This window comes from Bacillus rossius, assembly GCF_032445375.1.
Source record: "Bacillus rossius redtenbacheri isolate Brsri chromosome 4 unlocalized genomic scaffold, Brsri_v3 Brsri_v3_scf4_1, whole genome shotgun sequence".
NCBI classification, from domain to species: domain Eukaryota; kingdom Metazoa; phylum Arthropoda; class Insecta; order Phasmatodea; family Bacillidae; genus Bacillus; species Bacillus rossius.
Genome location: NW_026962010.1, coordinates 24,803,751 through 24,827,984, shown reverse-complemented (window position 1 = coordinate 24,827,984; position 24,234 = coordinate 24,803,751). Strand labels below are relative to the sequence as shown.

At 47.2% G+C, this 24,234-nt stretch overlaps 1 protein-coding gene across 4 annotated transcripts in view; it reads right to left on the bottom strand.

Moving 5' to 3' along the window:
- Positions 1-16,066: 16,066 nt before the first annotated feature.
- Positions 16,067-24,234, bottom strand: part of LOC134541750 (ubiquitin-conjugating enzyme E2 T-like) — a 71,271-nt gene continuing 63,103 nt past the window's right edge. For 2 of the 4 annotated variants that reach the window (XM_063385411.1, XM_063385410.1), the window contains exons 4-5: positions 20,100-20,210; positions 16,067-16,269 (exon numbers count right to left, since the gene is read on the bottom strand). In XM_063385411.1, the coding sequence (XP_063241481.1) occupies positions 16,147-16,269; positions 20,100-20,210 (234 nt within the window). In that variant the 3' untranslated portion in view covers positions 16,067-16,146. The remainder of the gene's footprint in view (positions 16,270-20,099; positions 20,211-24,234) is intronic. The other 2 variants (XM_063385413.1, XM_063385412.1) reach the window with 1 other exon arrangement.

Genomic DNA, 24,234 nt, shown 5'->3' with positions numbered 1-24,234 from the left:
CAGTGTCAGCGCCAACTATTCTGCTATCCGCAGGCCGCCGATGAGGACGTGGAGACGTTTATACGCAACAAAGTCCGATTGCACAGGCAACTGGTCCTAGGGGGCCACATCGGCGCAGCTTTGGGTGTAGTCGTGGAGTTAATGGTCCCCGAACTATGGCTGTTCCTGCGGAGCACCACCGGCCGGGGTCAGATGACTTCGTACAACTGGTAAAAGAGGTAGATCATGACCTGCGCAGCCTGCGCCGACCAAGGAGCTCCCCGGTGCAGCGACAAGGGACATACACCGCGGAACTGACGACACCTGAGGATGCACTTGCAGTAGTCTCCTATGAAGTGCTGGCACAGTAAATGGGCCCACTCAGGCAAACAAAAGGAGCGCGGGAGCGCGGCAACCCATTACAGAGCAGTCAGAACTACGACAACCAAGTACTGCCGGACAGAAGAGTACCACTGGCATGTCGTCTGCAGGACCGAAGAATCTACGGCAAGAAATACAAACTGAGGTACCAAAGCACCCAGTCAGGATGGACGGGGGCGACCATCGCCACCCATCAGCGGCCCGCACCAGGTCGCTGGCGAGGTACACCAGCCACCGGGTGCCTCCAGCAACCCCGGCAGCACCTGCGGTGCCTCTTATTGCACCGGTGTACCCCATCAGGAGGGACGGGGGTGACCAGCGCCACACGTCAACGGCCCACACCAGGTCGCCGGCGAGCTACACCAGCCACCAGGTGCTCCTGACGATGTCGGCAACGCTCCTGGAGCAGTTGGGTGAGTCGCCCCACATGGGACAGCTGGGACCTGAGGCTGGGTACCTACTAAGGATACCAGTGGTCATGAATGGGCAACCTGTGCATGCATTAGTGGACATGGCTGCCAGTCATTCCTACATGTCAGCTCAACTCATACCCGAGGGGGACCGATCCCAGAGCGTGAGAACCTACATGTACATAGGTTCACACCTCTTAAAACATTGATACTCCCCAGGCAACTGATCCCGTTAGGGCATAATCCTGGTTAGAAGAATGATGGGTCTTTTACATGCCAGACACTGTTACCAGTGCCTAACATGGGTTCCGAGAACCTGGAAATAGATTCACCATTTCCAATCGCGGCATGTTACTGGAGAGCGCCCGGCTAAGTTGAGAGGTTGAGGACACCCATCCCAACTTCGGCCCCACCGACCCACCCCCAGCTCCGCCGTTCACCCCCGGACCTCCTACAGAGCCAGCCCCCTCTGTGGGATCTGAGTAGCTACAACACGGAACCATACCTCTCACATTCTTGGGACCCCTCGGTCGGTGAGAACCTACATGTTTTCGCAAGATCTATTAGCTGCACTCATCTGTGGTTCTGTGCCTGCACCTCAAAGGTAGTATCAGAATAAGCCAGGGGATGGATCTGTTTTACATGGTAGTGAAGCTGCCATGGGCCCCAATGGACCTGGAATATTTACGATATTCAGGCGCGGCACGGTTCTGGAGAACCCACGGCTACGCACAGTGGTTGAGGAGACCCATCTCAATGTTACGCCACCGCAGACCTCCAGCCGCCGAATACCCCAGGTCACCACCAGTGCAAGCCCCCCCACTGTGGGCCTGGTAAATACCGACACGGCCCGTACTTTTCACATCACTGGGACCCCTCGGTCACCCAGATGCTCGTGATCCAGCCGAGGATTATCCAACCTCTGCTAGCTTTGCAGGCTAGTGCCCGAGCATTAAAGTAGCTCACGACTGCCACTCGTCATCAGAGCGGGGACTCCTCTGAGTGTGCTCCAAGCGATCGGTGAGAACCTACAATTAGCCACCGAGGGGGCGAAGGCACTTACGGTCGCCCGCACCCAAATCACCATTGCCATTAGAGATCACACCAGTCAAACCACCATCCTCGTGATGGATGGGCTCAGGGACCAGTTGATTTTATGGTTGCCATGGTTAGCCCAGCAGGATGCTTCCATAGAAGTGTGGGTGGGGAGTGTGCACGATGGCAAGCAGGGGAGGCGTACTGTGTATAGCCTGGGTCAGCGGCTTCCACCTCGGTGAGAGAACCCCATCACCCTAGATGAATTGCAAAATGGCGTCCCACCCGAGCAGATAGACCTAATTAACCGGGTATGTGCCCAGCAACCGCATGTGTTTGCCGCTACTGATATGCTACGACGCTCCACAGTCACTGAGCACTCCATTCCGACCAGGCCACATGTACCCCGGTTCGTCAAACCGTTCGGGTTCGCTCCCAAGGAGAACGAGGTCATCCAGACGCAGATGGCTGAAATGTTGCGCGATGGTGTCATTGAACCAAGTGAGTCCTGTTACAATTGTTTGATTGTGATGGCCAGTAAGAAGGACGGCTCAATGCGCTTTTGCGTTAACTTCAAGCCAATTAACGCAGTCACCATACCTGTCCCCCTCCCCTCATGAACATCACGGACGCCTTGGCGGGGCTGGGCGACGCATGCATCTTTACCTCGCTCGAACTAAAGTCAGGATATTGGCAGGTGCCGGTACACCCAGAGGACCGGCACAAAACAGCTTTCACGGCGCCTGATGGGAGGCGATCCAGTTCTGTGCCATGACGTTCGGACTGATGGATGCCACTGCGACCTTTCAGGCCATAATGGTCCGCGTCTTGGATGGCTACACCGGCGAGTTTGCTGCAGCGTACCTAGACGACGTGATCATCTGGTCGCAGTCATGGGAGGACCACGCACGCCACCTAGGCCTGGTCTTTGAGCAGCTGGCCAGACAAGGACTCACGTGCGCCCCCCACAAATGCCACAAGGGTGCGCGAGTGATTGAGTACCTGGGGCACCTTGTGGATGCCGAAGGCTGTCGACCGCTGCCCAAACACCTGAACCTCATTGAATCCAAACCTGCACCCAGCACCCGTAAGCAGCTACAAAAACTCCTAGGTCTCTTGAACTGGCTAATATCCTTTGTACCCCACTTTGCCAGCATAGTTGCCCCTATGGACGACCTGTTGTCACCGAATACCCAGTTTCGGTGGACAGAGGAGGCAAATCATGCACTGGCCACCATCAAGCACGAGTTCCGGGAGTGCCACCGACTAGCCCACTTGCGGCCCGACTTCCCCGCTGTACTTGCAGACAGATGCAAGCCAAGAGGGGATTGGAGCCATCCTATACCAGGTAGGGGAAAACGAGGAACGCCGGGTAGTGTGCCGTCGTCCCGGTAACGTAGGCTGCGTTAGGGGGTGAGCATAGTAGGGAAGTCGGTTGGTATACTGTTCGGTCCGGATGGGCGCCAGGCTAGCTTGCAGCTAGGCCACGGTGGGTGTGGGTCGTCAGCCCCTGTGCAGCTCACTAGGCTCGCCGGCGGTGCGGAGTTCGTGTCCGGAAAACACTCACATATATCACTCCTCACGTCTCACGTCTCGCGGTCTCACATCTACCGGGGTCTCACAGGGTCACACGTCCATCCTGGGTCGCGCTTAGGTGAAGAATGGCTAGCGATGGTGACTGCAGGGTGGAGGGGTGTGAGGGTGCATTCCGCCAACGGCAGCTGGTGCTGGCAGGGTGGGGACCGGGCTTTACTGCCCATGGAGGTACAAAGTCAAATGCCCCCCCCCCCCCGGAAAAGCGTTTTCTTACCATGCACTCGGGCCCCTGCGGCGTGTTCGCACCCTCACTGCTGGCAGCAGGTCCAGGTGGTAGACGCCTGTGAGAGCCGCCGCTGGTAGGGTCTATGCTCTGCTTCCCCCTGTGTCCCTCGTGGTGTACCTGGGGGCGGCGTCTCCAGACGAGGGCCCCTGGGATGTTTCCCATGTGGTATGACTCCAGGTACATTGGTGGCCGTTGTACTCGGCGGGGGTGGTCAGGTCGACCGTCTCCTGCCCGACTCCCCAGAGGCTGTGGGCTGTCATTGGTCTTTACGGTGGTTACCCCATATTCGGGTTGCCCCCACTTTTGTTGCAGTTGGCATGTACCCCTTTCCTGCTCTAGGCTTCCTACCGAGGGGCCCATCCATGGGTCCATTGATGCAGCTGTTTCTCCGGGCCGATTTGGACTGACGATGACCAGTAGGGCACCCTCTCCCGCTCAGGGATACCTGGTGACATGTCTGCATTGTTGGTTTTTAGCAGCCTAATAGCACTGGGGACTCCCTGTTTGGCCAACGTTCGCGAGCCTCGGGCCTCGCCATGGGCAGCTCGGGTTTTGGCCTCTTGGTCCGGGTGTTGTGGGCCGGTCTCCTGCATAGTCTTTTCACAAATTGGGGGGGGGGGGTGGTGGTGCGGTGACTGTCGGTGTGGTCCGATGGGTGGTTCTTCCTCCGGGTCGCTCACATACATTGTGAAGGTGGCTCCTTCTACGGGCGCAAGGTGGCCCCAGGCACCGCGAGTTGGCGACTACAGTGTTTCTGGGACTAGCTCCTCCGGCTCAGTCACGACCGGTAGGGTGGGCGGCGTGCCATCAGCTTCGGGATCAGATTCCTCTGAGACATCTGTGATGCTGAATTGCCCCAGGTTTTCTTGTTGAGACTGCGGTCGGCAAGGGGTATGTACATCGGGTAGTTCGCTATTCCTCCCAGCGGAGGGTGTTTGCGGTTAATCAGGTTCCCCCTGTGACCTCGTGTCGACGGATGGGCAGTTGGGAGTCGGTGTCCCCGGGAGCCTGTCTTCTGGGAGTGGGGCGAGTTGTAGGTCATCCGGGTATACTTTCTTCACTCTGTGCCCGCCTAGGCATACCTGGTATGTCGTCCGGGCGAGCCGTTTCTTAACGGTGTAGGGCTAGCCCCTTCGCGGGGCTAACCCCGCGCAGTAATTGCGAGGGGCAGCTGACAACGGGTGGACCCGGACATAGACTTGATCCCCGGCCCGCACCCCAGGAGGGGGTTGATTTGTTATAGGTGTGATCTCCTGTGCGTATGCCCATTGCCTCTGGCGTGCGCCCTCGTGTGTGAGGTTGCGATGCTGGGCCCGTTCCTCCAAATTTTCCGCTGTGTGCGGAACCCCATGAGTGGTCCACTCCCAGGGCAGTGGTAGGTTGCACCCCTGGACCATCTCGGTGGGTGTCATACTGGTGGCAGCGTTCGTCCGGCGCCGGACACAAATGAGTGCGTCTGTGAGGTGTTGGTCCCACTGGGCATGGTCCTGGCCCAAACAGATGCGGAATTGCACTTTCAGCTCCTGGTTCCTGCCTTCCGTGGGGTTGGCCAGCGGGTGGTAGGCAGGTGTAGCGTGGTGCCAGATTTGTTGCTCTCCACACCAGGCCTTCCAACACCGGCCCAGGAACTGACTGCCGTTGTCAGTGAGAACCGACTGTGGGTAGCCCCAGCGTGGCAGGAACTCTGTGCTCAAGATCTTGGTGATTGTGGCCGCCCGCACATTCCGACATGGGTAGGCCTCCGTCTAGCGTGTAAAGAGGTCGGTTACTACGAAGATGAAGCGGTGTCCTCTAGGAGTTCGTGGGTAGGGGCCCATCACGTCGAGCACTAGTGTTTGGAATGCCGCGATGGGCTCGCGGGGCTGCTGTTGTTCCTCCCCGTCTCGTCTTCGAGCCTTCTGCGAGTGGCATATATCACACTCACGCATGTAATCTCGTACATCGCGGGTGACTCCAGGCCAGTGAAAGAACTGACCCACTGCCCGTCAGGTTTGGTCAGTACCTGGGTGGCCAGCCAAGTCATGGTCATGGTGGAAACGTAGCACAGCCTCTCGTGCCTCGGGTGGTACATATGTTTTCAACTCGACCTTTTCCCTGGGTTCTCGGTTCATCAATATCCCGTCCTGGGTACTCCAGGTCTTCTGATTTCCTTCGGTCACCTGCTGGCGCCGATGGGCAGCTTCTAGTGAGACTTCTTGTGCCTCTAGTACCCGTAGGTGGGCGTCGTTATACGTACACGGAGGATTGCCCTCTTCCAGTGTGTCGGCTGTGATCCGAGTGCAAGTCGCATCTGGGTGAGGTAGCCTGTCTCGGCTGTTGGGGGGCAACATGTCTTCCCACTCTTCTGGGTCGACCAGCTCATTGCACTCGTCCGGCTCACGGGACAGCAGGTCGGGCAGCTAGTTGTCTGCTCCGAGGACGTGTTCGACGTTGAAGTCGAAGGATTGTAAGAACAACGCCGACCAGATCAGTTTGCCATTCCTTCCCTGCATTGTATGCAACCAGGTTAGGCACTGGTTGTCTGTGCGAAGTGTGAAGGACTTCCCTTCCAAGTGTGGGCGGTACTACTTTATCGCCCACACAACAGCCAGGCACTCCTGCTTGTTACTATGATAACGACGTTCTGCCGAGCCGAACTTCGCGCTGGCATAATCTGTAACTTGCCGATCCCATGCTGGTCCAGGTGGAACAGCACGGCAACTACCCCCAGGGTACAGGCGTCGGTCTGCAAGTACAAATGATGCTCTGGGTCGACCCGTGCCAGAGTATGGCATTGTGTGAACACAATTTTGACCTGGCTGAATGCTTTCTGAGCAATTGCATCCCACCGGTAGCGGTGTTGTGGGGACAGGTGGTCAGTCAGGGGGGCAATGACGTGAGAGAAGTTCGGCACATAACTCCTCAGCCAGTTGACAAGGCCGATGAACCTCTGCAATTGCTTGCGGGTCCGGGGAACCTCGGCCTCTGCGATTTTCCGCAGGTAGATGGGCTGTGGGCGGTTGCCCGCTGCGTCCACGATGTGTCCCAGGAACTCGACTTCTGAAGCGCCGATGTGGCATTCGAGCGGGGCTACCGTTAAGTGGTGAGTGGCCAGCCACTCCAGGATGAGTGCTAGGTGTTGGAAATGGTCTTCCCATGTCTCAGAAAAAACAATGACGTCGTCCAGGTAGGCCATGGCAAACTGCCGCAAATAGCCCTCCAGCACTCGTGTCATCATTTCCTGGAATGTTGCAGGCCGAAAGGCGTGACTCTAAACCTGAAGCGCCGCCCATCCGGGACGGTGAAGGCCGTCTTTTCCCTGTCCCCGTGCTGTATGGGCACCTGCCAATAGCCGGCCTTCAGGTCAAGGGTTCTGAACGCCTTGGCCCGTCCTAGCCCAGCTAAGGCGGCCTCGACACTGATCTGAGGGGGGGGGGGAGCACTGACTGTGATGGCGTTCAAGGGCTGGAAGTCGACGCAAAACCGTATTGAGCCATCCTTTTTGGGGGCCAACACCACACAGGAATTGTAGTGACTACTGGATGGCTCGATGACACCATCTTGCAGCATTTCCGACACCTGCTCCCGGATGGCACGCTGCTCCCTGAAGCCATAGCCCCTAGGTGGCTGGTGGATAGGTCGATCATGGGTGGTCGCTCGCTCCGCTGGAATGTTGCGAGGATGGGGAGGGGTGCTCTTTGTTCACTGCGCTGGTCGCGCCGGCCTGTCTGACCCTAATCATGTCGCGCGAACGAAATAGCCATTTCCCCCATACCGCTCAGCTTGGATGTTGAAAAGTTGCTGTAGAACACTGATATTTTCTTGATTTTTGCCAAACGCAGGGGCGCCAAATGCCGTTGTCCCGGTAACGGAGGCTGCGTTAGCGGGTGAGCATAGTAGCGAAGTCGGCTGGTATACTGTTCGGTCCAGATGGGCGCCAGGCTAACTTGCAGCTAGCCCACGGTGGGTGTGGGTTGTCAGCCCCTGTGCAGCTCACTAGGCTCGCCGGCGGTGCGAAGTTCGCGTCCGGAAAACACTCACATATATCACTACTCATGTCTCACGTCTCGCGGTCTCACGTCTCCCGGCATCTCACAGGGTCACACGTCCATCCTGGGTCGCGCACGGGTGAAGACTGGCTAGTGATGGTGACTGAACGGAGGAGTGTGAGGGTGCGTTCCACCAGCGGGGGCTGGTGTTGGCAGGGTGAGGACCAGCTTTACTGCCCACGGAGGTACGATGTCAAGTGGAGTACGCAAGCGCCAAAACCGGGCAGCCCGAGCAGCAGTACCATGTGAACAAACAGGAGTGCATGGCCGTCGTTTGGGCGATGCGGCGGTACCGACACCACCTGGAGGGCCGGCGTTTCACGTTGAGGACAGATAGTGTCTAAGCTGGCTGGATTCTGCCCAATGCCGCAAGTTGAAGTTCACGCAGTGGGCACTCATGCTCCAGAGTTTCGACTTTGCGGTCGAGCATGTGAAGGGGCAGGACAACCAGCTCGCTGACGAGTTGTCACATCACCCCGACCCTAGGTCCACTTTCCAGGACGACCACAGCTGGGAGGGGCTGCTACCCCCACCAGGTACCCTACCTGACACCGCCGGGGAGGAGACACCAGCGGTGTTGTGCACCATGACCACGCCCCCGGACATTGCCCCAATCCAGGTGTTCGAGACCCTCACCGCCCTAGTGGCGGCCGTGCAGCACACCCAGCAGACGGACGAGGCCACTCAGACCGGGCGACATGGAGGCATGGCGTCTCTACGTACCCGGAGGTGCACGAGCTGGCGTGCTACATTTTCACCACGACCATGACTTGGCTGGCCACCCCAGGGCAGACCAGACACAGACGGACATCCGCAAAACATTTCATTGGCCAGGCATCACCCGCGACGTTAGGGGTTATGTGCGACAGTGTCAGCGCTGCCAACAGCAGAAGGCACGGTGGACGGAGTGGAGCCACAGCGCCCCTGTCGACCCTGTGACCCGTTCCACACGCTGGCACTCGACATCATGGGGCCATATCCCCGGACCACTTGGGGCAAAAGATTGTTAGTGGTCATCACGGATATCTTCATCCAATGTGCGAGCTGGGACCATAGCGGCTCTACTGGACCGGGAATTTTTCCCGCGCTATGGCTTCGCGAGGGTACTACTGATAAACAATGGGTGCCAATTGAGTGGGAAGCGCTGGCGAGCTGACTGTCCTCGGTGGGGCCTAGACCACCACACCACTTCCGTCTATCACCCCCAGGCTAAACCGACCGAGCATCGGAACCAAGAAGTAAAAGCACAGTTAAGATTGCGCCTGGGGGACGACCATTCTAAATGGGATATACATATACCCAAGTAACTGTATTGTCTTAGGCGCCGTACGAATACCGTCACAGGCCACAGCCCGGCCAAGCTGCTGTATGGACAGAACCTCGCCCTACCAGGGGAGTGCTGGGTGGCGGCGGCCATCACGGACACTCTAATCCGTCCGGAGATCGAGGAAGGGAGGGAACAGGCCAGGCAACAGCAAAACCAATTCCTATCGGAGCACACACCACAGACCAGTCATCCCCAACGCCCCTACAACCTGGACAGTGGGTGTACGTGAGGCAGCACCATCTGTCATCGGTAGCTCGCAATTTCTGTGCGGGACTGGCCCCCAAGTGGTCGGAGCCAAGGGAAGTGCTCTGGAAATTCAGACCCCCTGGGGACGTCCTGCCAAGGTCCACAGGGATGACCTGCGGCTGGTAGCACCCGGGGCTCAACTCGAGGGTGCCTCAATCAGAGGGCCAGCAGGTAATGAACCAGCAGGTTCTGCCAAAGGGCACCGCCCCACCATCTGATGTTAACACAGGACTTGAGCCCATACATATTGCCCCCCCCCCCCCCCGAACAGGAAATCCCAACCGCTGGTACACTGAGCCCTCCGATCGAAACCGCGGGCGGCACCCATCAGGACTCCCCGATATGGCAACAGAACGACGAGGAGACAGAGGAATGGGATGAGCTATCATGGATGCTGAACATGAGTTTGGCAGATGCCAACACCCAGATGTCTGTCGACGAGTCAGGTAATGAGTCAGAAGGGGGGAGTAACGAACTGACATTTGAGGAAGGTACCCATCACGCACACGGCGGGCTCCGGTCCGGACGTGCTGTCTAGACGAACATGAGTCCATGAATATCATGCCCCTGGACGAGCCCGGGAAATACATAATTGAGGATGTCACACCCCTCCCCCCCGGACGAGCCTGAGAGAGACCAAGTTAGCCATGCCTACACCCTGGCCGAACCTGGGAAACACGTAATTGAGGATGTCATCCCCCCTCCCCCCCCTGCACGGACGAGCCTGAGAAAGACCAGGTTAGCCATGCCTACACCCTGGCCGAGCCTGGGAAATACATTATTGAGGATATCACTCCCTTGGACGAGACTGAGGACAATACCTCGGACAAGTTCTTGCCCCTGGAGGGGTGCCTCCCGCCGGACATCACACCCGAGCATCAGCAGCCCCATCCCCACCAATTCGACCACAGAGGACCCGCAGGGCTCCGGTTCACCTGGCTGAGTACGAATGGACCAATCATCAGGGCCAGGCCAGGGACCCTACAGTGCCACCACAGTGCAACTCAATGGAGCTAAACCACATCAAAACATCATTGCCCCTGAGGGGGAACGAACATAGTGAGGGAGGCACACAGTCATTTTCTTGTTTGAAGAGGGATGCTCGCGGCAGTCAGGGCCTAGAATCTCACCCCAGGCATAGTACACCACCCCAGTGAAGTGCTTCGAGTGCATCACTCCTATGCGATCATTGTGAGGCGTCGGTGCACATAGCGGCCTGAGCCGATAGTGCGCCTCTTAGTCGCACAGGCCGCGATGCCTCTCCGACGCCTCTCAAAGCTGTGTGCCATGAACACGCCCGCGCATGCAACATGGAGCAATGAGTGTGAGTGCACCGAACGACCCGCAGCTAGCACCACTACCGGCCACCTCGGCGGAAGCACTCCGCCGGGTATGGCAATGTGCTTCCGCCGTACTATAGCATTCAAGGGCAAATGTTTTCTCTCACAGACATAAACTAAGTAATGTATAATTCATCAAACGTTTTTATTTATTAATGCAATTGTTCAACGTGCGAATACGTCCTAAACTTGGCCGCGTCTGTTCCCCGCGTGCTGCACTTCTGGTGCGCAATTAGCAGGCCTGCTGTAGCGCCGTGCTACACAAGCGAGTCAGTATCCACTGGGAGCTCGGAGAGGCTGGTCATCTTCGCGCTGCGCTTCTGGCGCGCAATTAGCAGGCCTGCTGTAGCACCGTGCTACACGTGCGAATCAGTATCCACCGGGAGCTCGGATAGGCTGGTCGTCTTCGCGCAATGTTGAGAGGCCACCTTCACGCCAATTCCGCAACCTCATCTAGAGCGTGAGTTAAGGACCCCCACTGGCCTTGCATCACCACGCAGGCCTTAGCAGCCGTTGCGCGCCTAGTGCCATAACAGCAGCAACGTCCGCCATGTTCTGTTCTCTTCAAACTCCCCCTCACCATCACAAGCGGGGTCATCACCTTACAGCCGTACACGCGCAGAGCTCACTAGCCCCGAACAGTCGCGGCCAGGGGATGGATAGCACCATGTAAAGGTTGATATGTAATAAAAACCACACTTCACGTAGCGGAGTGTATCATTTGTAGTGTAAGGCGTCTTGGGTGGCCTAAACAGCCCAAGGATCACCTCTACGGACACGTCCCTGCCTCCCGCCACTTGGCCGAACCCATTCCGCAAAAACTTGATAGCTTTGACGGGGAGGCAGCCGGACCGGTGTCATCCTTTCATCTGGTGGCATGATACTGAAGATGTTGATCCTTTGGTACAAGAACACCACTATCCTTCAAAATTTCCCATAAATACATATATCTAACAAATCCATCCATCTACACTATTTCTATAGGCCTTACTAGTATAAAATACCAAAATAAATGGGCAGAAATATGTATAAAATTTATTACAGAAATTAGAGAAATAATATATCAGTTAAATTTTGCATAATGTACAGCTTATATAATGCAATAATGAGGTATACAAAAATTAAAACATGAAATACAATTACAGGATTTGAACCACATGTTAGGTAGGCTCTTTACTGTTGCGTTACAGGCACACACAACCTAAATCATTGAGACATTACATTCTGAATGTAATAACGTTAGTTTAATCATGAATTATTAGTGTTGTAATTATTCATTATTAAATTATTTAAGTTCACAAAATATATTTCAGGTAGTTTTACAATAAAGTTTCATTTGACATACTAATATTTGTGGCACATATCCCGATGTCCACAAATGCGAACACATATGGATGCAGGCTGACATGCGAGTCCGCCACATTGACAACTTTGGCTCATGGGAAAAGCAGAAAAGAGTGCAAGTTCCTAGCATTCAACAGTAGTAATTTCTTCCTAGTTGGCAACACTTGGAGGCTACAAGTAGGCAGGAGTCTTAATGTTGCCCACCCATGTTTTGAAATTGAGAATACGGATACTGTTGGAAGGTGGGTAGTTGTGAGCTGTAATTATGACAAGGGGAACCCTGTGATGAACAGTAACAGGAGAGACCCAGCTTCGTGCCATTTCCAAGTATCCAGCCAAACCTTGTGGAGCATAGCTGTTTCACCTGCCATGGCAACAACTCTCAGAGGGACACAGCTCCATGATGTGTCTACAATACCAGCATCCAGTGTGGCCCAGCTACATGCCACAGCCCATGAAATGGTCAAGCTGTGTGCCACGGCAGCAACCTGCAGAGCCGACTCTGCAATAACAGCCTCTGGTGTGGCCTACCTGTCAGCCACCTCCACAAGCTATTCAGCAGCCACCTGCCACATCCCAAGCCGCTCAGTTCTGTGCTGTTAAAACCTGCCAGCCAACCAGGTGATCCAGATTGCCAGTTCTATCAGCCAACCAAGCGATCAAGATTCCCAGTCTACCAGCCAGCTGACGGATCCAGTACCAGCTCTGAGCAGGACCAAGTAAGGATCCTGCGACCTAGTGCCTACCCAGCAGGCGCAAAAAAAAATTCCATTTACATATTGACTACCCTTCTTACATCTTCAGTGACTAACATTTGAACTTTTATGTCATAATCAGTCCTTCTGCCATACTGTGCTTGTCACAATTACCTCTAGCTTTACCTCTTGACCTGTAATCTTTTACCAACCATGATCTGGCCTGAGAAACTTCAAGATATTAGAAAGTGCACCACCCGAGCCCCTTCAACTATGGGAGGAGACCGACCTCAGGTCTGAGGTAATTGACATCACCAAGTCGGGGGAAACTTGATGCATATCACATATGCAACTACAGACAGACTACTCTTCATGGTTGCGGCACCACCTGCTCATCTTTATTAGCACCCGGTTATGGACTGCTGCATGGTCACCATTCCAATACACACCCAGCCCAGTACTACTGTGTGACCTTGAACCACCGAGACTTGTCTGGGTAGGGAGGCAGAAAAACTTCCCCAATTTCAACATGCACCTCCAATCAGCAGCACACTTCTGGTAAATATGCAATAAAAGAGGCCACGGAAGCTGTGATTACCAATCTCTTGAGTCGTCGACTCGCCTCGATGCTTGACGCCTCTGCTCATTTATCCTGTACCCATCAGAGCTGCCTGTGACCTTCAGCTACAGGAGACTACCCACTGCTGCTGCCGCCACACGCTTGTCTTTACGGGTGCCCTGTCTCAAAAGATAAAGGTTCTTGATGTCCGTTTCTGGACATTGAAAGGGAACTGTTGGCCATCGATCTTTTCTGGATGCATCCAGCCTGATTGTCTACAGAAGCTTCCTTGCTGCATTGTGTAGCCAGCACGGCATAAATAGTACAAGGTGTTCCGTCTCCCGTCAGTTGTGTGTCCTTAAACCAGTTGGCACTAGGGGGTAGCTGACAGTGTGTATCAAGGGGGTCAGATTCTGTGATTTGTGTTTGGTACAATAAACATTTGGAGCAGCGATTGATCTGATCTCTGTTTTATATAACCTAAAATATTGAGATTAAAATAAATGTCGGGGTCACTCCTTTAAAATTAACCTTAAGTTTTATTGACAGTTTTATAGAGGCTGTATCAAAATTCATGTTACAATGCTTGAGGGTAAAAAGCTCTTATTATATGCAACCATTTTTGCCAATAAACATGTTGCCGGAAATGCACAGTTAAGCCCCCGTAGCCCCAGAAAGAGTCAGCGTAGGCAACCCGTTGTAGAGTGTTATGTTGTGGATGTGCGGGCGTTCGAGTAGAGAAATAACCCTTTTAATCGTGGCACAGATTTTAATTTCACTCTGAAATCAATCACAGCTTCGGCTTTGTTTCACAACATAGAAAAAGTTGCATACATTTTAACAACGTGACAGCCTAAAGCAAAGGCTCAAAAACACGCCCACCTTGAGCGACACAGAGGTGGCAACGGCGAAACATGTTTTCACGAATACGCTGGAGCATGTGTGGAGTCGACATTATGATTTCGAACGCTTCAATGATTCGCTGTGTAAGCTCTTCTACCGTTTCTACTGGCATAGCATTGATAAGCCCTTTTACGTAACCCCACAGAAAGAAATTTAACGGGGTTAGGTCCGGTGACCTTGGCGGCCATGCGACAGGGCCCGCTTGACCAATCCCACGGTTTGGAAATGTTTGGTTTAAATACTCTTGCACTTGCAGGGAAAAATTAGGTGGTGCCCAGTCATGTTGGTACCACATCACACGTCGGACATGCAATGGAACCTCTTTAAGAAGACCTGGTAGTTCGTTCTGAAGGAAGTGGAGGTATCCGGCGCTGGTAAGTCGTGGCGGACGAAAAAAAGGCCCTATGAGTACGCCGTCAACAATACCGGCCCACACATTAAGTGAAAAATGTTCCTGGCGAGCTGTAACACACGTTGCATGCGGATTGATATCATTCCAAACATGACTGTTGTGCTAATTGAGAATAGCGTCTTGAGTGAACTTGGCTTCATCGCTGAATAAAACCGCTAACTCGGGGTTCCTCAATACTCTTCGAATGTACCAACGAGAAAAGGTCATGCGAAGAGGATAGTCCGCCGGACCCATGTGTTGCACTTTTTGAAGGTGGTACGGGTACAAGAGTTGCTCATGAAGAACTCGCCAAACAGCCATGTTGTCAGCGTCCATATCGGAACCTTCTGCCCTTGGCTTGTATCCGGACTCTCCTCAAATCTCTGAAGTACATCTTCTTCAAAACTGGGAGTACGAACCCTGCGTGGAGCACCAGCATTTGGTCTTGTGACGGCACATGTACCAGTATCAAGCATTCGCTGAGTAAGTCTTGCAAACATGGTGTGAGCTGGAATCCTACGACCCGGATATCGTTCTTCGTACAGACGACGGGCGGCTCGTCCATTTTGTCTAGCTTCCCCGTAAACAAGCAGCATGTCCGTGTACACACTAAACGTGTACTCCATTGAGCTCCACTAACACGTTGCCCTTTTCAGAACCACAGCGAAAGAAATGACGCCACGAGTTTGCTTGTACGACAGAACATTCAACGACAGACCACCAGTGATATCAAAACACACTGCGACACTGGATGTCACGCTGCGCAGTGCTATGGCACGGCACGAACGGAAGAAAAGAGGTGAGGGCGCCACGAACGGAAGTAAAAAAGGGGCAGGAGTCAGCATTCAACATCGTACAGTCCTCTCGAGCGCTGCCCGGCGTCGTAAACACGTAATTCACCACAGCATCGTCTGTCTCGCACAAAGCCCAACGGGTTGCCTACGCTGACTCTTTCTGGGGCTACAGGGGCTTTACGCGTTTCTGGCAACATGTTTATTGGCAAAAATGGTTGCAAATAATAAGAGCTTTCTACCCTCAAGCGTTGTAACATGAATTTTGATACATCCTGTATATAGAACCAAATCCCATAAAGGTACGTATCTACCAATAGGAATTTAGGATTCTGGCATCTTAACCGCCATTCTCATACAATTACTTAAATCAGCAATAGCTATCTCTGCTTATAACCCAATTGTTTGAACTAAAATTATCTTAACGAGTCATTTACCGACCGAAACTATGTGCATGCATTGGCAGGGAACCTTGCCAAATTAATGACCCTGAAAGACATTTGGTTATACCTCTTGCGCCTTGGCTGTGCCTTCTGCAAACCAGCTGGCTTGTGGCGAGTTAGCCACCGAAACCCCAATGACCGTCTCGACCGTCGCTGCACCATTTCCGAGGAAGGGGGCTCAAGTTAAGAGGGTCCAACGTTGGGGAAGGCAACACATCTCAACTTATTCATCAAAAATACAACACTACAACATGAATTTAAAATAAAAGAAATGTTTAAGATACAGTTCAAGAGCAAGAGAAAAGTAAGGTACATAGTAAATGATAAATGATTATTTTTTAAAACTATTTTTAATCTAAATTAGAAAAAAAATTATTAGGATTTTCAAAAATTGCAGAATATTATTTACAATTCCCACACATTTAAAAACAAAAATTCATGTACAGAAAGCATTATGTCAAAACATCACAATCTGCTTCAGTCTTGAGGTGCTTTGCAGCACTAAGTCCATCTTCGTCTTCACTGGGAAGGCTCTTCCTCTTCTCTGTGCTTGGAGCAGCAGCAGCATCACTGAACTATCAAAGGAAAGTAATCATGTTATTTGGAATAGGTTTGGAGGTTCAGGATAAATAATAGTAACAACTGATTATGGATAAATATTTCAACAATATAGCTGCAAATCAAATCTACAAAAATCTATAACATTCGTAACAAGTGAATTTTGCAACATTATTTTCACAATTGGGCCAATGTTTGTTTATTTGGAAGCCATGGCCATTAGCCATGTGAATATATAGATATTTTTTAGTTTTATTCGAACACACTACCAAATTATTCTCAAATACAAATCCACATACTACTATACAAATACAATACACTACTATTTTAGTAAAATACTAAAATTAAATTTAAAAAGTAAGAATGAGAATCATTGTAATGCTGCTTAGTTTTTTTATTTCACTTTGACAAATTCGTAAAGGAAATGGTAAATATATCGAGTAGCGGGCGGCTTCTGGAAAATAACTGAAGTAAATGTTTGGTTAAGTTAAGTCAGTTACAGTAGTAATATGTTAATATACTGTATTCACCCAAACAAGCAGCACCCCTCCATAAGTCTTGCGCACGTAACATTTAGACCATAACAAAAAAATTTTGGGTAAGAATAAGCCTTACACCAAAATTTTAAAAACAGAACTTAAGACCAAATTTCAAGTTTCCATTTAATGGTTATTCTTTATTCTGGACTTGGGTAAATACTCAAAATTAGAAATTCCCATTAAGATTTTCTGTTAACAGATAGCATTCTTGGTACAGATGTTGATGTCTACTCGTTTTTTCTTTCGTTCTCTTTATTCTTGCCACAAAATTGTATCAATATGTATAAATCATTAAGTACCTACATCTAAAGATATCTGACAGTATTTATTTTTTAAATTTATGTATTAAGTGATAATGATAACATGTTTAGCCTACTTAGGAGCAAGGAAAAAGTGATATGCAAGTAAAATGGCTATCAACTGCAACGGTTTTGCTTCCTGCAGTGGAGCACCTTTAACATCTCAGCAAGGAATATCCAAATCCAATGCTATTTTACAAAGATTATATACAAAATAAATTGGAATATTGCTGAAGATGAACACAAAAAACTTTCTAACCTTTCAAAAAAAATCTATTGCAATACCACTATCACTCAAAAACAATTTTTTTTCCAGTCATGTATAGAACTTTCCATGACAACAAACTTACTTTTTGGATCACAATTTTCCATTTCCTAAGCATTTTAAATAATTTAATGTTTTTCAGCAATAATAGATAATCACAACCACAAACCTTTGATAATCATAACGTCTTTCTCAAAGAAACAAACACAAACTACGTGCAAGATGTCCGTTGTCCACTAAGCAATAGCAGGTGAACCAACCTCAGAGCCTGAAGGAACTTACCCTATGGAGTATTGCCATGCAGAATTGACAAGTTTTGAATAAGTTGGGTATCATGCATATTTAAACACACATTATATGAAAAACTGTGTGCAGTTTGGTAAAGTATATGAAGCCAAAAAAACATTTAAAAAATTTCTTTAGTTATTATTTGTGTACCCAGAATCCGCTACTCTACATACTGATCCAGGCAATATTCGCAGACCACAAAATACCACAATTACTAAACAATAGGCTATAATGAGAAAAACTTTGGGGGAAAAAAAGCTCTATTTGCTATACAAATTCACACTTACATTTTAAACCCCACTTATTCACCCGTTTTCATTGTTAACGACAACCAGGTAAAACTGTATTTTAGTTCAGGAAAATTACAAACACATTTTCTGCCAACTTTCTTTGGAAACCAGAACCATAATTTAAGTTTGTTAACTTGGTTTTTGAATTTCAAGATCTGTTTTATTATAGATAAATACAGCATGTAGCTGTTACTGTGTCCTATGGTGGTAGAGTAATTATGTTTTAACTTTTTTTAGTGGCCATCCCAACTGTCTGTATTTTATATTGTATACCATGTTTGAAGATGTTTATTTATTTCTTCTCACTGCTGGAATGCAAGTATTTTACCTGCAGAAGGGTCACCTCTGCATATGCATATTAATTTTGCGCAAAAAAATCCAACATTGTTACAGCAAGGATCGCTCCATGTCTAGCTTATTGTTGCGTACAAACTACAGCCCTGTTGTTGATCCGCGATTCTTCTTTGTCTGTTAATTATGGGAGAATGTGAAGCAGCCCACTTCTCTCTTCACCCCCTTCCCCGGCATATTTATGACCCATCCAATTTCTGCACTACCTAACAAAAAGACAAAGGAGAAGACTGGTATTTGTTAATCACTTGTTTCTTTTTCCTCCATTGCATTTTATTATTTTGCCCATCCCTTTGCCGCGGACAGAGAAGAGGCGGCAAGCTACTCTTTGTCAATTACCTTCTACAAAAACTAGCACTCATGTTACCGGGAGACTGAATGAATATAAAAGATAAAAGGTGCACTTTGGCAAAAAATGTTCAGATGAAAGGGTGGGAAATCTCATGCACAAAGGATATTGTTTGGTCACAGTTGCATCATAAACCCTTGTCAAGATAGACATGTTAATTGTGTGGGTGCCAGTTCATAGAACATTTACAATGATAAGGATAGGGAGAACCATCAACACGGCTACATGGTCTCACACAGACCCATACACACATGCACACACACACACAGTGCAATATTATTATTATTATTTTTTACCCAAAGTCAAGTCCAGCATGTGGACAGCACTACATTTAATTACACTAAAAATCAGCATAAAATGTGCTACCCATACGTGGTTAAATACTGTAGTTTGTTTTCAAATTTAAAATCTTAAAAATAGTCTGGGGATTCAATTGTCCACACATAATACATATAATAATAGTCTGCGAGACCATAACGAATTAACTTTGAATACTCGAGTGTTTAAAATGCTAACTATAGTTCATGTTTTTGAATATGCTGCCCCATAAAAACATATAAACTTAGTATTTCTATCACTAAAATGACTTAAATTGAACAGTGAACAATTTATATATGAAGAACACACAAGGTATAATATGTCAAATATCCATAATCAAATTAATATATGTTATTTGAAAGTTGGATCAAATAAACTAATTATAATTGAAAATTTTAATATTTGCACAGGCCTAATGGCCATAGACTGCAATAACACGTCAACACAGCAAAACTATGTTATCTTCTGTGAGCAATAAATCAATTGCTGTGGAAAGATGAGTTTCACAGACATGGTGTTGTCAGTGATTCTAGCTGTACATTTGATGTAGCATGCATGTGGCATGTCTTACAATTCCAACATACGAAAAATCAATGATGTTTATGTTGCTACAGAGAGCATGAGTGGGTTAAGGTTAATTCAACTACATATCTGGAACATATGGTTTATTTTTGGCATACTAAAAAGTTTCCTCAATTCACATTCCCTTGCTTTTTTTTAATGTAAATTTACTAACCATACATGTGGAATGTTTAAAGTAGTTTGAAATAATACCAACTTAAAATTTAAGGTTAGTCAAGGAAGGTGAATTAGTACTCACAAATCAAGGCTGAATGCCAACTCCTTAAATTCACACCCATAATAGTCTAATACCACAACTTATAAAGGAAAAAAAAATATTTTTTTTTTTCAGTTCTTTTAATTAATGTAATTAATATGCAATTATTCTTTAAAAGCAGAAACAAACATTATTTCTTAGATATCTATGTGTCAACAATCTGCTGAAAATACACTTCCTGTCTCAATCACTGAAACTACGTATTTATTGGTCATTTATAATAATCTCATTTCCCAAAACTGTCAATGATGACCATCCGGGCAACATGAAACATCATTATTTTCAAGATATTTTATAATGTGATCAATACCTTTCCAGTGTCACAATCAGTAGTGTTTGTGGCTTTCTGAACAGCATATTTTATAGTCCACTCCCTCGCCTTTCGCTCATATTCTGCTCTATTGTAGCGATACTCTTCTGCCTGAAAAAGTCACAATTCTTTATTCTAACACAGCAATTGTATCCATTAGCAATTAACAGAAAATGGTTTGACATGGTGCTGCATGTAAACTTTATATATTCAAGTTTTTTTTTTTTCCAGAACTACAGTGAAACTTGTTTTAAACACTCCCGCACAATAAATTTCCCATCTCATAAGATCAAATGTTTCAGTCCTGCCATTTTCTCCATACCTATGTTGTGGGTTATTATTTTCTAAGAAGTTCCTTATAAAATTAGTTTCCTGTACAAAAATTTTTTTTGTAATGTATTATTCTTTAGGAAATTACAATTTTCTTCTTTAATTAACAACACTGACATGTAAAATCTCTTTAGGACAAGTTTTCAAACGTTACGATCTTGATTTGTTCTATGTCCGCCCTTGATGTACATACAGCTCATATAAATGTAGCCAGCGCTGGTTGACATTCTGCTAGTTAGGTTGATGCCTGTACAGAGTGCGTGCAGAAGTCGATTATTGGTATATTGATAGCTCGCTGCTGTGCAGCGGTGGTTAGCATCATGTTTGGTTAGGTTGATAAGTGCGTGCACGTAGTTGACTATCGTTATGGGTAACTCGCCAATTGCTGCACCACACACACTTTGCCTTTTGCATAGTAGTATTATTTTACCGCCCATTACGTTAATGCCATCTTGCACTGGTGTTATGGATTTTGTTAATTTAAAGACAAATTAAAATACGGTTTTTGTTTCGTAATAATGGTGTTAACTAAGAATGTGATTAAACACAAAGCGTTTTCATTAAAAGAAAAGGTGGACATTATAAACAAAGTTAATTCCAACCCCAAGGTTCCACGAATGGGAATGCCACCATCAACACTGACTACTACGGTTGCCAAACAAGATGAAATATGTTCAGAGGCCGGCAATATTTCATCGACATTTAAGAAAAGGAAGAGTAGAAGATATGAAGAGATTAAAAAACCATCGAGTGACATGATTAAAGAAACAGCACAACAGATAGCTTTGACACCTAAGGGGTCGTCCATTAATCACGTGATTTTTTTAGCAAATTTTTAACCCCACCTCCCCCCCCCCTAGTGATATGTGGTGAGGTTTTAGACTACACCCCCCCCCCCCCCCCCAATAAATCACGTGTATTTTTTTGGTACAAAATATTTATAAGAATTTCAGAATATTATCTTTAAATATATGTATGATCTAATTTAATTCTGGAAAATTAAGCACAGCATGTATTCGGCACCAAAATAACAGTCTTACTGGCGACTGGCAAGCCGAGCCGGGTGGTTCATGTTGCGGCAGGCGGGGATATTGTTGCCTGGCTACGGCGAGTCAAGGTCACGCATCGCTTTTCGGTTTAGTAGAAATCACGCGAAAAAAATAAATACGCGTGAAATCTCTCTACAACCCCCTGATTTTTCCCGACCCCCTCCCACCCCCTTTCGAGCCTCACGTGATTAATGGACGATCCCTAACGTTGAATTTAAAGCATCAAATGGCTTGACCGATTTAAGAATAGGACTGGCATTGTGTACCGAGTAATAAGTGGAGAATCTGAAAGTGTGAGTGGAGAATCAATAGATGCAAGGAAAGTATTATTGCCTAAAATTCTATCTGAGTACGAACAGAAGGACATTTTCAATGTTGATGAGTTTGGCCTCTTTTTCCAAATGGTGGCTGATAAGACATTTGTTTTAAAAGGAGAGACTTGCCATGGAAATATGCAAAGCAAGGAGAGGCTGACTGTTCTTGTGGGGGCCAACATGGATGGGTCCAAGAAGCTTTCACTTTTTGTAATTGGGAAGGCCAAAAATCCATGCAGATTTTAAAATGTGACAACTTTACCATGTAGGTACTAGGGGTCTGCGAATATTCAAAATCGAAAAAATATTCGCAAATAATTTATTATTCGATTCGAGATCTCAAATCAAATTTTTTTTGGAAAAAAAAAAATAAAAAAAAATAAAAAATAATAAAAAAAAGATACTTGTTACTTTTTATCTTGTACATTTTTGATTGGCCGATATTAGTAGGACGTAAATATTAAAATCCCGTTAATCTTACAATAAGAATTTAGTTACATCTATTATGAACCGCGTTTTTAACTTTCGACGCACGCAGCCAAAACGAAAATAAGCAGAAAATTACGTATTGTTTGTTTACTTCATTCATAAGTAGATTCTGCCAATGGTTGAAAATTATTATCGAACGCGTGATTGTCACACAAGAATCGACTTAGTATGATGTCACGCATGCTTCACAAAATCTTTAAAAACAGTGTGTAAATATTGTGTTTTATTTGGGAATTCTCCAAATTTGGCATATTTTTAGTGAACTAAAATGGCAGACAAAGCAAAACGTAATAGAAGTGGTTTGTGGTTATATTTTGAGCAAGATGACGGCGAAGCAATTTGCTTGAACTGCAACAAACGGTTAAAGACGCCGACAGGTTCGTTAGGCCAGCGTACATTGGTGTTTAATAATGGGTCAATGTAATTGGGTCGTGTCCTAAATATCAGATTTAAAAAAAAAAAATTATTATGTGACGTGATATTGTGTACAGATTTATGTCATGCTGTGCTGTATTTATCAATTCGTACGTCCAGTTTTGTATGTAGTGGATTTTTTTTTTTTTGGGAATAAACCACGCCATATTGTTAACCTTCAAAACACATGTATGGCGGTAAAATAAACGTGTTCAGGAGTAAACCGTTGTTTGTCTTGTTCTTAAAACTTGATAATAATTAAGTTTTGTAACTTGTATACCATGTTGCTATTATTTTCTTAAAAATTATTGCGGTAAATGTATCATTTTCAAAAGTAGACATTTTTGGATTTAGGTGTCAAATTATTATTATTATAATTAGTGCTACGACAAGTGCTAAAGAGTGACTGTCAAAATACATCAAAATAAAAAAACAAACATAAATACCGTGTTTTACGCATAATCGTCGCACATTTTATACTAAATCAAGTTTGAAAAGTAAAGGTGTGACTTTTGTGCAAAAAAAAATTTTGTTGGGTAAAGTTAATCATAAAACCTATTCACGTAAATTACGTTCATTTAAAAATTAGGGTATACAAACTCACGCTAAAAAATTTTAATTAATAAGTTGTGCAACCAAAACATTTTGTTTAACTTTAAATAGAAAAACGAAAACCATGAGCAGCAACGAACGCTAAACTTTTGTCGTAGTACGCACGGACCAAGAGTGTAGAATGTAGTTAACTCGGCACTCAACAGAGCGCGCGCGTTGCATGCATTCGGCGAGCTATCAATATCGATCTTCGGCTACATGCGCGTGCTCTATACGGGAATCAACATAACTAAACATGAATGACGCCAACTAGCGTTGACTGCATTATAAGAATGGGGGAGAAACTCTAATTACCGAGACTGAGATTTAGTTTTTTGAAGTAGTTATGGGCCCATCTGCTAGATTGTAGTTTTCATATTATATTGCTGACATAACTACATTTATTTATTAGGAGAAGTAATGTATAAGCTATTATCAGGCAAACAAACCAGTGAAAATTCACTCTATTTAGGTAGCCACTAATTTTGTGGTGTGTAATACAATGAGTTTTTGCACCTCCTACTCCTTTATTTATTACATGATGGTTTATTACAAAACAGCATTAAGTATTTTCGCATCGATTAAATTAGTTTTGTGCCACCAAGGAGATAACTTAATATAACCAAAAAAAGTATTAACTAAAAAAACTTTGTATGAGAACCTCTATTCCGATTTTTTATTTGCTGGTAGATATGGGCCCGGCCAACAGATAGCGACACATGTTGCGTGAAACATGGTTTCAGTTTCCACTGTAAGAGTCGCACTTCTTTATTTCCCTCCATGTTCTGTGATTATAAGCGGTACCCAGCTGTGATGAAAACGGAACACACAAAGTGCATAACTTTTGAAGTTTTTAAAAGAAAATTTACACGTCAGACAACTTCGTATATAATTAATTCAATTAGTAAGCTGTAATATCCGAATTAATATTAAATTTAAACTTTAAAA